Here is a 13,559-nt window from a genome sequence, read left to right as displayed (position 1 = left end):
AACGTATTTAATGTTACTGAATTGTACACTTGGAAATGGTTAGATGGCAAATTTTGTTATGTGTATTTTGCCACAATAAAAAAATTGGAAAAAGGAATTATCCAGTCCAAATGTCAATAGTTCCGAGGTTGAGAAGCCCTGAACAAAAAGAACTGCTCTCTGGCTTCTAGTCCCCTGACCCCACTGGGAAATAGGATGATGTGCCATTAGTGGCAGAGAAATAAGAAACTGGTTTGGAAGGCTCAACGGCAATGGTTCTCACCCTTGCCTGCAGAGTTAAGTCCAAGACTCCTCAAAATCTCCCCTGAGGCTCTTTTAAGAAATCGAATGCCCAGGCTACACCATAGACCAGTTACAAGAGATCTCTAGGGGGGGACCCAGACATCAGGAACTTTTGAAGCTGTCCAGGTGACTCCAGTGTGTAGCTGAGGTTGAGAATAATCACCTTTGGAGGCAGATCAGCTTGGGTTTGAAACTTATCTGCATGCCTGACCCACTGTGTGACTTTTAACCTCTGAGCCTCTGATTCTTGTTTGCAAAATGGAGAGCATCCTATCGACTGCGGAGAGCTGGCATGAGGATTCAAAGGATATGTGCGAAGTGCTTGGCCTGGAGCTGGGCACGTGACTCTCAGTACACATTGGGTGCCTCCTGTCCTGGTAGTCAAGTGTCTGCAAAGTCTACAGTGGCATGGTGTTGGGGCCCTTGCAGAATAACTGGGCTGGATTCCCCTCTCAGATCTTCATTCCAGACTGCCGGCACTCAGGTTTCTGTCCCCTTCTCCCAGGTCACGATGAGGGCCCAGGCTCTGGATGGGCTGCCAAGGGGACCGTGCGGGGCTGGAACCGGAGAGCCCGAGACAGCCCTGGGCAGGCGTCAGAGCCGGACAGGACCCAGCTGAGCCAGGACCTGGGTGGGGGCACCCTGGCCATGGACACGCTGCCAGATAACAGGACCAGGGTGGTGGTGAGTGCTGGAGGAACATGGAGGGGGAGCGAAGTGGGGGTGGGGGAGGTCTCGCCAGCTGCCCCAGGTGCGCTTGTCCGATATGCAAATCACATATCATTTGGGGTTGGCCCTGGAGGACAGGGTGGAGAGAAGAATCCCAGGGGAGGGGATGGAAGCAGGGCCCAGACTGGGTCATAAAATCACAGCATCTCAGCGTTTCATAGGCTGCCTACTCCCTCCTGGACCCAGAGACATCAAATGGATTGTACCAGGATGCACAGCCTGACCACAGCGTTCCTGACACTGGACTCTCCATGACTTAGGGAAGAAAAAGCTGACGGTGGCATTATGAGTCACATCTCAGCTGCCAGATGGGGCCCTTCCCCACCCCATTTCTGCCCCATCTACAGACTGGGGCGCAAGAGGATTAATGGCTGCTTAGCCTAAGGGCTGGGCACTCAGCAGGGGGCTGAGTAGAGAAAGCAATTAGGGTGCAGCTCCTGGAGACAACCTCTTTGGCCTGGGGCAGTTCTGGGGTGCTGGCGCAGGGAGGAGAGGCCTGGAGGAAGTGCTCCCCTCTCAGGGTTTCCGGGAGGCTCTTGGAAGCCTCAGTGTGTCTGGGGATGAATCTATTAATACAACTGTGCGTTTCTGGGAATGGGTGTGTGTGTCATGGACGCTGGGTTCGCACCTGTGTCAGATGATTTTGTATACTATGTATGTGTACCTGTCTGTCACTGTGGGCTGTTTGTGGGTATTTGTGATGAGCATGTGCGAGTGTGAGTGTGCCTGTGGCTGTGTGTGTAGGTGCCTGTGGCTGTGTGTGTAGGTGCCTGCGGCTGGGAGTGATGAGGGTGGATTCTTAGGACGCAAGAAGCAACAAGAGGACCTGCTTCTCAATATAGATTTATTTTATATTTTAATAACTATTTTCTTAAATTAGTATGTGCAGATAGTAAAAAAAAAAAAAAAAAAGGTTAAATAGTGCTAAAATCTTAAAACAAAACAGCAGTCCTGCCCCTCCTCTCCCCTGGGGCCTGCCCCCTCCCCTTTCTCAGAAGGCTCTGTCTGGGCTGTTTCCTCTGGAGTTTACTTCTATATTTCCAAGGGATTTGCTTATACTGTACTGCTACCTCTCTGTGCACTGGTTTTAGGCCATATCTATTCATGGCCTGCTGTGGCTCAGGGAGATTTGGCTTTCTATACTCCCGCTGAGCAACCTTTCACCCTGCCGCCCAATCTTCCTGTTCAATCTCTGTGCTGGGTTGTGGATTGTTACCATCATGTACATAGTGTTCACTTCTAATCCAGGCAGTGTCATATCATTGTTTCTTTTCTTGTATGATTTTGGCTCTTCCTGGATCCTGGCCCCCTCTCCTGCCCTTGCTTACTTAGTTTTCTGTGCCTACCATAGCTACCTTTTCCTACATATCCCCTAGCCTCAAATGTAATTTCCAGTGTGGGCTGGGCATGGTGGCCCACACCTGTAATCCCAACACTTTGGGAGGCTGAGACGGGTGGATTGCTTGAGCTCAGAAGTTCCAGAATAGCCTAAACAACATAGTGAGACCCACATCTCTAAAAAATTAAAACAAAAATTATCTGGGTATGGTGGCTTGCCCCTGTAGTCCCAGCTACTCGGGAGGCTAAGGCTGGAGGATTGCTTGAGCCTGAGTGGTCAAGGCTGTGTTGAGCTGTGGCCAGCCTGGGCAAAAGAAGAAGACTCTGTCTCTGAAAAAATATAAAATAAAGAAAAAAAGATAATTTCAGGGTGGTCAAACCTGTCAGTTCCTTTTTCCCCCCGAGAAACTTCTCTCCCGTCCTGCACTCCAATCCCGCCCGGCCACTCGCCTGCTGGTACCACGGGTGCCATCCTGGGGCCTCCCTTTCTCTTCATCCTGGGAACCCCTTTGTCTCCCTCCTGTGTTGGATCCCCTGTTCCCTTGACCCTGTGTCTTCTCTTTCCTGCTTTATCCTTTTGTTTGTTTAGCTTCCTGGGAAAGGTTGCACAGAAGGAAAAATTCCCTTGAGAACGTGCATGTCTGAAAATGTCTTTATTCTGTCCTTTCATTTGACTGGTGGTTTGGCTGAATATAGAATTCTAGATTGAAAATAATTTACTTTTTCTTTTTTTTTGAGACGGAGTCTCGCTCTGTCGCCGAGGCTGGAGTGCAGTGGCACAATCTTGGCTCATTGCAACCTCCTCCTCCTTCTGGGTTCAAGCGATTCTCCTACCTCAGCCTCCTGAGTAACTGGGATTACAGGTGTGTGCCACGATGCCCGGCCAATTTTTTGTATTTTTAGTAGAGATGGGGTTTCACCATGTTGACCAGGCTGGTCTCAAACTCCTGACCTCAAGTGATCTGCTAACCTCAGCCTCCCAAAGTGCTGGGATTACAAGTGTAAGCCACCACGCCCGGCCTTGAAAATAGTTTTCTTTCAGAAGTTTGAAGGCATCTCTCCATTGTCTTCTGGCTTCTGATGTCACTGTTCAGAGGCTTGGTGTGATTCTTATTTTTGACCTTTGTATATGCCTGTTTTCCCCTGACTTCTGGAAGCTCTCAGGGTGCTCCCTGTAACGCCAGCATTCTGAAATTGCAGTGACATGCCCTTCTCTGGCTGTTTTTGTTTGCCATGCTGGACATGGGGGGACTGTTTCAATCAAGAGACTTCATTTGTCAGTTCTGGAAAGTGTTTTTGCTTTATTTCTTTCAGATTTTTCCTTTCTACAATTCCTCATGGTTAGATGTCCATTTCTGGAATTGATCCTTAAATTTTTTCTTCTTTCTTCTGTTTTGCATTTTTTGTTGTTTATTTGTTAGTTTGCTTGTTGTTCTTCTTTCTGGAGGGTTTTCTCAATCTTATTTTCATAGTGTCACTGTTTTTTTCTCTACTATCATATTGTTAATTTCTAAGAGCTCTTTTTAATTTTCAGATTTATTTTTCTTTAACAAAAAAGCATCCTGTTCTTGTTTTGTGGATGTAATATCTTCTCTCTCTGAAGATATTAGAAAAATTTTGAGATTTTTTTCCCCTCTGCTCTCTGCATTGTTCCTGTTACTGTTTTTTCCTTGTCTCTCAGGCTCTGAAATGGTTTGGAACCATGACTAAACCTGTATTTCTTTAAAATTTTGGGCGAGGCATGGTGGTTCACGCCTGTAATCCCAGCACTTTGGGAGGCTCGAGGTGGGAGGATCCCTTGAGGCCAGGAGTTGGAGACCAGCCTGGGCAACATAATGAGACCTTGCCTCTATAAAAAACATAATAAACTTTTGATATTCTGTTCATTGAAGTATTTTTTTTTGTATTCATTTTGATTTTTTAAAATATTGCTTTGAAGTATTCTCTATCTTGATTCCTGAGTTTTGGTGCCATCTGAGATGTTGTACCTGAGGCAGGTGCCTCCTCACCTCACCCTAGTTTGGGCTCCTAGTTTGAGGTGGAACTTCAGGGGACATGGCATCACTCCCTTCCCAATCTGCCCCGTCTTCTTGATCCTGCAGACCAAGGAGCAGGACTGCCATGGTGAGATGGTGGAGTGGAAGGCCAGAGTAGGAGAGGCCCCTGATTAAGGAGACACCTGGCAGCTCATCCCCGACCCCACAGCTTTATTGGGCCATTAGGTTGAATAACTGATAACCTGCTCAGGACCAGACACACAGGTCAGAAGGATTATGTCCCAGTCTGCACAAAGAGGACCTTTCAGAAAAGAGCCATGGAGACTTAGATTTCTGGAAGCAATTGTTCGTGGGTGTTCAGAAAGGACAGTGGGGTTCATTAAGAGCCAGTATGGATTCAATAACACCAGAGCTTAAAAAACAACACCACAAATTCTCAAGCTCCACCCTGGATGGACTGGTTCAGAAACACTGGAGCAATGGATTTTGGGAATTTGTTGTTGTTGATTTTGTTGTTGCTGTTGTTGTTGTTGCTGTTGTTGTTGTTGTTGTTTTAAGTTCTCTATGTGTTCCTGGCAAAGTTGCAGAGATTTAAAAATGTGATTTTGACGGTCATGTAGGTGTGGGAACTTTTTTTTTTTTTTTTTTTGAGACGGAATGTTGCTCAGTTGCCCAGGCCGGAATGCGGTGGTGTAATCTCAGTTTACTGAAGCCTCTGGCTCCAAGGTTCAAGTGATTCTCCTGCCTCAGCCTCCCAAGTAGCTGGGATTACAGGTGCGCACCATCACGCCCAGCTAATTTTTGTATTTTTAGTAGAGATGGGGTTTCACCATGTTGGCCATGCTGGTCTCAAACTCCTGACCTCAGGTGATCCACCCGCCTCAGCCTCCCAAAGTGCTGGGATTACAGGCGGGAGCCACCATGCCTGGCCAGGAACTTCTGATCTATAAGATTTCAAACCAATTTTATAATTGGTGACCCACTCGATTGTCAGAACATGAGGCTTCCACCATCTCGGGGGCTTCGTGATCCCCTCTGCAGCTACACATCGAGGGTCCACACACGAGCAAGGCCACCTGGAAAGAGGTCCCTCTGACAGCCATAGGGCTTGTCCCCGGCTCTGCCTAAAGACAGGAGGGCCAGGCTTTAAGGGATAACTTATCTGGAGAGTGCAGATGTCAGGTCAGGATCCCGAAGGCCTCGTGGGCAGGCTGGAATGACATCCGCCTCGGAACAGATGAAACTACTGGGATAAATATAAATCCTGGCCTTTAAGTTTAGAAGAGTTGGGAGAGATGTGGTTTAGCAGCAACTCACGAGGAAAAGATTTGGGGATCCCCACTTCTTGTGGGCTAGGATGAGTCAGGCGCATAAAGTGGCTGCCAAGACTGGAGTCAGGAAAGCCAGCTGCATGACAGAAACCTGGGGACTGGGGCTGGGGCTCTGGGGGTCCTGTGGGCTATTTCTTGGGCCTGACTGCCACTGAGGGGCTTGTGCTCCCCTTTCAAGTGGTTATCCAGACACAAGTGGAGTTCAGGGGAGGGCAGCTGGGATGGTGAAGAGACTTGCACTCTTGTCCCTGGAGGAAAGGTAGAAGGCATTTGGGGTATTTAGCCTGGTATAGAGAAGGTTCTAGATGTGGTTGTTTTCCTTCTTTCTTTCTTTCTTTCTTTTTTTTTAGAGACAGAGTCTTGCTCTGTGGCCTAGGCTGGAGTGCGATGGCATGATCTCAGCTCACTGCAACCTCTGCCTCCTGGGTTCTAGCAATTCTCCTGCTTCAGCCTCCTGAATAGCTGGGACTACAGGCACATGCTGCCAAGCCCGGCTAATTTTTTGTATTTTAGTAGAGACAGGTTTTCACCATGTTGCCCAGGCTGGTCTTGAACTCCTGAGCTCAGGCAATCCAACCGCCTTGGCCTCCCAAAGTGCTAGGATTACAGACGTGAGCCACCACACCCAGCTGATATGGTTGTTTTCCTGCAGCTGCAGGGCTGTGACTGGGGCACAGGGGATAGACTTTATTTTTCTTTCCTTTTCTTTTCTTTTCTTTTTTGAGACAGAGTCTTGCTCTGTCGCCCAGGCTGGCGTGCAGTGGCACAATCTCAGTTCACTGCAAGCTCTGCCTCCCGGGTTCACGCCATTCTCCTGCCTCAGCCTCCCAAGTAGCTGGGACTACAGGCGCCTGCCACCACACCTGGCTATTTTGTATTTTTAGTAGAGATGGGGTTTCACTGTGTTAACCAGGATGATCTTGATCTCCTGACCTCGTGATCCGCCCACGTTGACCTCCCAAAGTGCTGGGATTACAGGCGTGAGCCACTGCGCCTGGCCTATTTTTCTCCATATTACTTATCACCTCCTGCATCAAATTATCTATGTATCAGCCAGGCACAGTGGCTCATGCCTGTAATCCCGGCACTTCGGGATGCTGAGATGGGAGGATCACTTGAGGCCAGGAGTTTAAGACCAGCCTGGGCAACACAGTGACACCCCCATCTCCACAAAAAATCCATTCTAAAAAAGTTAGCTAGGTATGGTGGTGCACGCCTGTAGTCTTAGCTACTTGGGATGCTGAGGCTGTAGCATCGCGTGAGCCCAGGTGTTGGAGGCTGCAGTGAGCCATGGTCGTGCCACAGCACTCCAGCCTGGGCAACAGAGCAAGACCCAGCCTCAAAAAAATAGAAAAGAATGATCCGTATATCGGTGTCTGTTGTCTATCTTCCCCCTGGAATGTAAGCACAGGAGAGCCGGGACTGTGCCTGGTCCATGATAAGCACTCCTTTGAATGAACAAAGGAAGTAGGGTTTTCCACATCCTAGTCTCCAAAAACAGGGTTGTAGAAGGGAAGAGTTGTGCCTGATGTGATTGTCCCTGGTGTGAGTCATTGGACACAGGAGCCTCTAAGGACCCCAACTCTGCTAACTTGGATTCCCACACGCATGAGAGAATGTCAGTGCTTACACACGTCGGGGTGTTTGCACACACCTGAGACTCAGGTGGCTCCATTCCCAAACTCTACCCTGCCCTGGTCCTGTTAGGCCTTGTTCTGGGTTGGTGTTCACCTGAGAATGCTGATGACACCCTCAGCAGCCAGACTGCAAACGCCCCTTCCCACTATCTGCCCACCCCCAACCTGGAGAATGGGTGGCCCTGGCTGGGAGTCCCGCACAGGCGTCCAAAGACACCTGTTTCTCCCGTGCCTCTGACAGCTCAGCATCACTGTGGCCTAAGGAAGTCTCATCTAGATAATGAGTTGGCTGCAGAGGGTGGGCAAGATAAGAGGAGAGTGGCGGGAAGGGGCTGTTTCAGCAAGTTTTATTTGGTCTGTCTCACAGAGTTTTCTTGGGTTTCAACAGGAAAACACTTCCTCTGTTCATCTGGTATCACAGCCAGGTTTGGTGAACAGCAACCAGGCTCTGGGACCCTCTGCTCTGGGGCCATATCAAGGGACTGAGGGCTGGCAGGTGGGCTGCCATGCCTTTTGCCTCTCCCTACACCAACCCCAGTGCCCCATCATCTTCCTCCATCATTCCTCAGTAACCCTCCTGGCTGCGGGCCTCCCCTCTGGCTCAGCCCCCTTGACTCAGCTCCTCTATCCAGCCCCTCTGCCCAGCCGCCTCCATTCAGCCCTCTCTGCCCAGTGCCTCTGCCAGGTCTCCCCCTGCCAGGCCATCTCACCACAATGCTCCTTCCAATTCAGAACCTCTTGCTTTGGAGGCCTTGAGCTGTCTAGCCTGCACTCCCGATCCCAGGGTGAGCTGGCAGCTCCGAGGACCCTGGTCAGAACCATCTCCTCTTTAAAATGCATTCCCACACCCAATCTACCACCACATCACAGTGGAAACAGGACTCTTGTCCGGAATCAAGATTTCCAGAGATTTTCCACCAAGACCAATTCTGAGGCCCTGAGGACACTGGGGGTTTCAGGGGTGGGAGCAGGGGAACTGGGGAAGCCATAGTACTGAGTCAATAGATCCTGGGATGTGCTGAGTCAGAGACCCTGGGATGTGCCACAATTTATTCTCAAAGAGGCTGGAAAGGGGAGGCCTTGGCAAAGGTTCTCTTCCTTTGAGGATTTCAAAATTCTACTCCAGGGTTTACTTGGTTCCATGGTTCAGGTTTAGAGCCAGAGTTTGGGGGAAATCAAGCACAAGAACATTTAGATTGGAGGAAGTACCCCTCCCTTACCTCCCAATCTCCCCCATGGCCCAGCGTCCCTGAATTCCTCTCTCTTCTCTGGCTCAAGCAAAACCTCCTGGCTTGTACATCACCATAGCAGGCCCCAGGAATGCAAGGGACCCTGTGTCAGGGCAGGGACCCCGTCATCCAAGACAGTTGGCAGGGAGAGTGCAAGACCTGCCTGGTTTCTACAACCTTCCAAAGGAGGCAGCTCCCGAAAGAAGGTTTTCAGAACACAGGGCCTTGGGAGACAGGACAGCCAGCCAGACTCCTCGCACAAACCACAGGGGGCAAGCAGTGCTCCTCCAAGAACCCGGCCCCACCAGGGTGCTCAAGGGAACGAGGTAAGGAGGCCGATACAGGAAGATTCTGGGAGCAGAGTTGGGGGGTGCGTGGAGGGAGGGGAAAGTTAGGAGCCAAGTTTTGAAGAGAGAGAAGATAAAGGTTGTCTGGGCGTGGTGGCTCAGGCCTGTAATCCCAGCACTTTGGGAGGCCAAGGAGGGCATATCACTTGGAGGTCAGGAGTTCGAGACCAGCCTGACTAACATGGTGAAACCCCGTCTCTACCAAAAATACATAAATTAGCTGGGCATGGTGGTGCACGCCTATAATCTTAGTTACTTGGGAAGCTGAGGCAGGAGGTGGAGGTTGCAGTGAGCCAAGATCATGCCACTGCACTCCAGCCTGGGCGACAGAGTGAGATTCTGTCACCTAAAAAAAAAAAAAAAGTAAAAGAGAGAAGAGATTTTGTGAGAAGAAAGCGTGTCCAGGGAGGCAGGAGGTGGAGTGCAGATGTCATCTCCAGTGCTGTGGAGGAGCCCGGCAGTCCTGGCCCTCAGTCTTGGTCCTGACGCAGACCAGCTGCATAGCCTTGGGCTGGACACTTAACCCCTCAGTTAACGAACCTGACATTTAGAGCCCCTCCAAGCCCTTGCTAGCTTCACATTTCCCAAATGGGTGGTAAATACCAATCTCACAGAGCTGATTTAAGAGCAGAATGTGAGGCCCATGATGGTTCTTGATCCTGATGGTCTCCCTTCCACTTTGGGTCACAACACTGCTCCCGGCTACTCAGCCCCACGTGGTTTTCTCCCTGTCGGGTTCCTCTTGCAGGCCATTTTCCTTTCTCCTTGGGCAGGGTGGTGTGTTGGTTGGTTGGTTACTTTCTTTTTTTCTTTTTTGTTGAGGTGAAATTCACATAATACAAAATTAACCACTTTAGGCTGGGTGTGGTGGCTCATGCCTGTAATCCCAGCACTTTGGGAGGCCGAGTTGGGTGGATCATTTGAGGTCAGGAATTCGAGACCAACCTGGCCAACGTGGGGAAACCCCGTCTCTACTAAAATAATACAAAATTAGTCAGGCGTGGTGGCTAATCTGCCCACCTTGGCCTCCCAAAGTGCTGGGATTACAGGCATGAGCCTCCACACCCGACGAGTATCTGTTTTGAATTCTTTGGGATCTATACCTAGGAGTGGAATCCCTAGCTTGTAATCCCAGCTGCTTGGGAGGCTGAGACAGGAGAATTGGTTGAACCCAGAGTGGAGGTTGCAGTGAGCTGGGATCACGCCACTGCACTCCAGCCTGGGAGACAGAGCAAGACTCTGTCTCAAAAATAAAATAAAATAAAATAAAATAAACCATTTTAAAGTGAACAATTCAGTGGCATTTAATAAATTCACAATGTTGTGCAACCAACCCCCCATCCAGTCCCGAAACTTTTTCTGTTTTGTTTTTGTTCTTGAGAAAGGGTCTTGCTCTGTTGCCCAGGTTGGAATGCAGTGATGGGATCATGGCTCACTGCAGCCTCGACCTCCTGGGCTCAAGGGATCCTCTCACCTCAGCCTCCCAAGTAACTGGGATTGTAGGCATACGCCACTACAACAGGCTAATTTTTAAATTTTTTGTAGAGACAAGATCTCACTATGTTGCCCAGGGTGGTCTTGAACTCCTGGACATAAGTGATCCTCCCGCCTTGGCCTCCCTAAATGCTGGGATTACAGGCATGAGCCACTGTGCCTGGCCCCAAAACATTTTTATTACCCAAAAGGAAACCCTTTACCCATTAAGCAGTTGCTCCCTGTTCCCTACTCCACCCCAACCCCTGGCAACCACCAATCTGTGTTTTATTTCTATGAAGTTACCCATTCTGGATATTTCATATAAATGGAATCATACAATGTGTGATGTTTTATGTCTGGTTTCTTTCACTTAGCATAATATTTTCAAGGTTTATCCATTTTATGGCTGAATAATATTTAATCGTATGAATGTACCATAATTTGTTTATCCATTTATTTATTGATAGACATTTAGGCTGTTTCTACCTTTTGGCTGTTGTGAATAGTGCTGCTGTCAACATGTGTAAATGTATTTGCATTTCTTTCCTTCCTTCCTTCCTTCCTTCCTTCCTTCCTTCCTTCCTTCCTTCCTTCCTTCTTTCCTTCCTTCCTTTCTTTTTTTTGACAGAGTCTTGCTCTGTCATCCAGGCTGGAGTGTAGTGCCGTAATCTCAGCTGACTGCAACCTCCCCCTCCTGGGTTCAAACAATTCTCCTGCCTGAGCCTCCCAAGTAGCTGGGACTACAGGCACGTGCCACCACGCCTGGCTAATTTTTGTATTTTTAGGAGAGACGGTGTTTCACCATGTTAGCCAGGATGGTCTCGATCTCCTGACCTCGTGATCCACCCACCTCGGCCTCCTAAAGTGCTGGGATTACAGGTGTGAGCCACCGTGCCCGGACTCTTTTTTTTTTTTTTTTTTTTGAGACAGAGTCTCACTCTTTTGCCCAGGCTGGAGTGCAATGGCATGATCTTGGCTCACTGCAACCTGTGCCTCCTGGGTTCAAGCAATTCTTGTGCCTCAGCCTCCCGAGTAGCTGGGATTACAGGTGTGTGCCACCACGCCCAGCTAATTTTTGTATTTTCAGTAGGGATGGGATTTTGCCATGTTGACCAGGCCGGTCTTGAACTCTTGGCCTCAAGTGATCCACCCACCTTGGCCTCCCAAAGTGCTGGGATTACAGGCGTGCACCACCGCATCTGGCATGAGTATCTATTTTCTTTTCTTCTTTTTATTTTTTTTTTTATTTTTATTTATTTATTTATTTTTTTTATTATACTTTAGGGTTTTAGGGTACATGTGCACAATGTGCAGGTTTGTTACATATGTATCTATGTGCCATGTTGGTTTCCTGCACCTATCAACTCGTCATTTAGCATTAGGTGTATCTCCTAATGCTGTCCCTCCCCCCTCCCCCCACCCCACAACAGTCCCCGGAGTGTGATGTTCCCCTTCCTGTGTCCATGAGTTCTCATTGTTCAATTCCCACCTATGAGTGAGAACATGCGGTGTTTGGTTTTTTGTCCTTGCGATAGTTTACTGAGAATGATGTTTTCCAGTTTCATCCATGTCCCTACAAAGGACACGAACTCATCATTTTTTATGGCTGCATAGTATTCCATGGTGTATAAGTGCCACATTTTCTTAATCCAGTCTATCGTTGTTGGACATTTGGGTTGGTTCCAACTCTTTGCTATTGTGAATAGTGCCGCAATAAACATACGTGTGCATGTGTCTTTATAGCAGCATGATTTATAGTCCTTTGGGTATATACCCAGTAATGGGATGGCTGGGTCAAACGGTATTTCTAGTTCGAGATCCCTGAGGAATCGCCACACTGACTTCCACAATGGTTGAACTAGTTTACAGTCCCACCAACAGTGTAAAAGTGTTCCTATTTCTCCACATCCTCTCCAGCACCTGTTGTTTCCTGATTTTTTAATGATGGCCATTCTAACTGGTGTGAGATGGTATCTCACTGTGGTTTTGATTTGCATTTCTCTGACGGCCAGTGATGATGAGCATTTCTTCATGTGTTTTTTGGCTGCATAAATGTCTTCTTTTGAGAAGTGTCTGTTCATGTCCTCTGCCCACTTTTTGATGGGGTTGTTTGTTTTTTTCTTGTAAATTTGTTTGAGTTCATTGTAGATTCTGGATATTAGCCCCTTGTCAGATGAGTAGGTTGCAAAAATTTTCTCCCATTCTGTAGGTTGCCTGTTCACTCTGATGGTAGTTTCTTTTGCTGTGCAGAAGCTCTTTAGTTTAATGAGATCCCATTTGTCGATTTTGGCTTTTGTTGCCATTGCTTTTGGTGTTTTAGACATGAAGTCCTTGCCCACGCCTATGTCCTGAATGGTATTGCCAAGGTTTTCTTGTAGGATTTTAATGGTTTTAGGTCTAACATATAAGTCTTTAATCCACCTTGAATTAATTTTTGTATAAGGTGTAAGGAAGGGATCCAGTTTCAGCTTTCTACATATGGCTAGCCAGTTTTCCCAGCACCATTTATTAAATAGGGAATCCTTTCCCCATTTCTTGTTTTTGTCAGGTTTGTCAAAGATCAGATAGTTGTAGATATGCGGCAACATTTCTGAGGGCTCTGTTCTGTTCCATTGATCTATGTCTCTGTTGTGGTACCAGTACCATGCTGTTTTGGTTACTGTAGCCTTGTAGTATAGTTTAAAGTCAGGTAGCGTGATGCCTCCAGCTTTGTTCTTTTGGCTTAGGATTGACTTGGCGATGCGGGCTCTTTTTTGGTTCCATGTGAACTTTAAAGTAGTTTTTTCCAATTCTGTGAAGAAAGTCATTGGTAGCTTGATGGGGATGGTATTGAATCTATAAATTACCTTGGGCAGTATGGCCATTTTCACGATATTGATTCTTCCAACCCATGAGCATGGAATGTTCTTCCATTTGTTTGTATCCTCTTTTATTTCATTGAGCAGTGGTTTGTAGTTCTCCTTGAAGAGGTCCTTCACATCCCTTGTAAGTTGGATTCCTAGGTATTTTATTCTCTTTGAAGCAATTGTGAATGGGAGTTCACTCATGATTTGGCTCTCTGTTTGTCTGTTATTGGTGTACAAGAATGCTTGTGATTTTTGTACATTAATTTTGTATCCTGAGACTTTGCTGAAGTTGCTAATCAGCTTAAGGAGATTTTGGGCTGAGACAATGGGGTTTTCTAGATATACAA

General features: G+C 47.9%; 1 protein-coding gene across 1 annotated transcript in view; it reads left to right on the top strand.

Moving 5' to 3' along the window:
• The window catches only part of PLXDC1 (plexin domain containing 1), a 91,776-nt gene that overhangs the window by 11,452 nt on the left and 66,765 nt on the right, over positions 1–13,559 (top strand). The window contains exon 2 of the mRNA XM_055258056.2: positions 788–966. Within this exon, the coding sequence (XP_055114031.2) occupies positions 788–966 (179 nt within the window). The remainder of the gene's footprint in view (positions 1–787; positions 967–13,559) is intronic.

This window comes from Symphalangus syndactylus, chromosome 20 (assembly GCF_028878055.3).
Source record: "Symphalangus syndactylus isolate Jambi chromosome 20, NHGRI_mSymSyn1-v2.1_pri, whole genome shotgun sequence".
Taxonomy (NCBI): Eukaryota; Metazoa; Chordata; class Mammalia; order Primates; family Hylobatidae; genus Symphalangus; species Symphalangus syndactylus.
The sequence above is the reverse complement of the archived record's forward strand: the minus strand, read 5'-3'. Positions and strand labels throughout refer to the sequence as shown.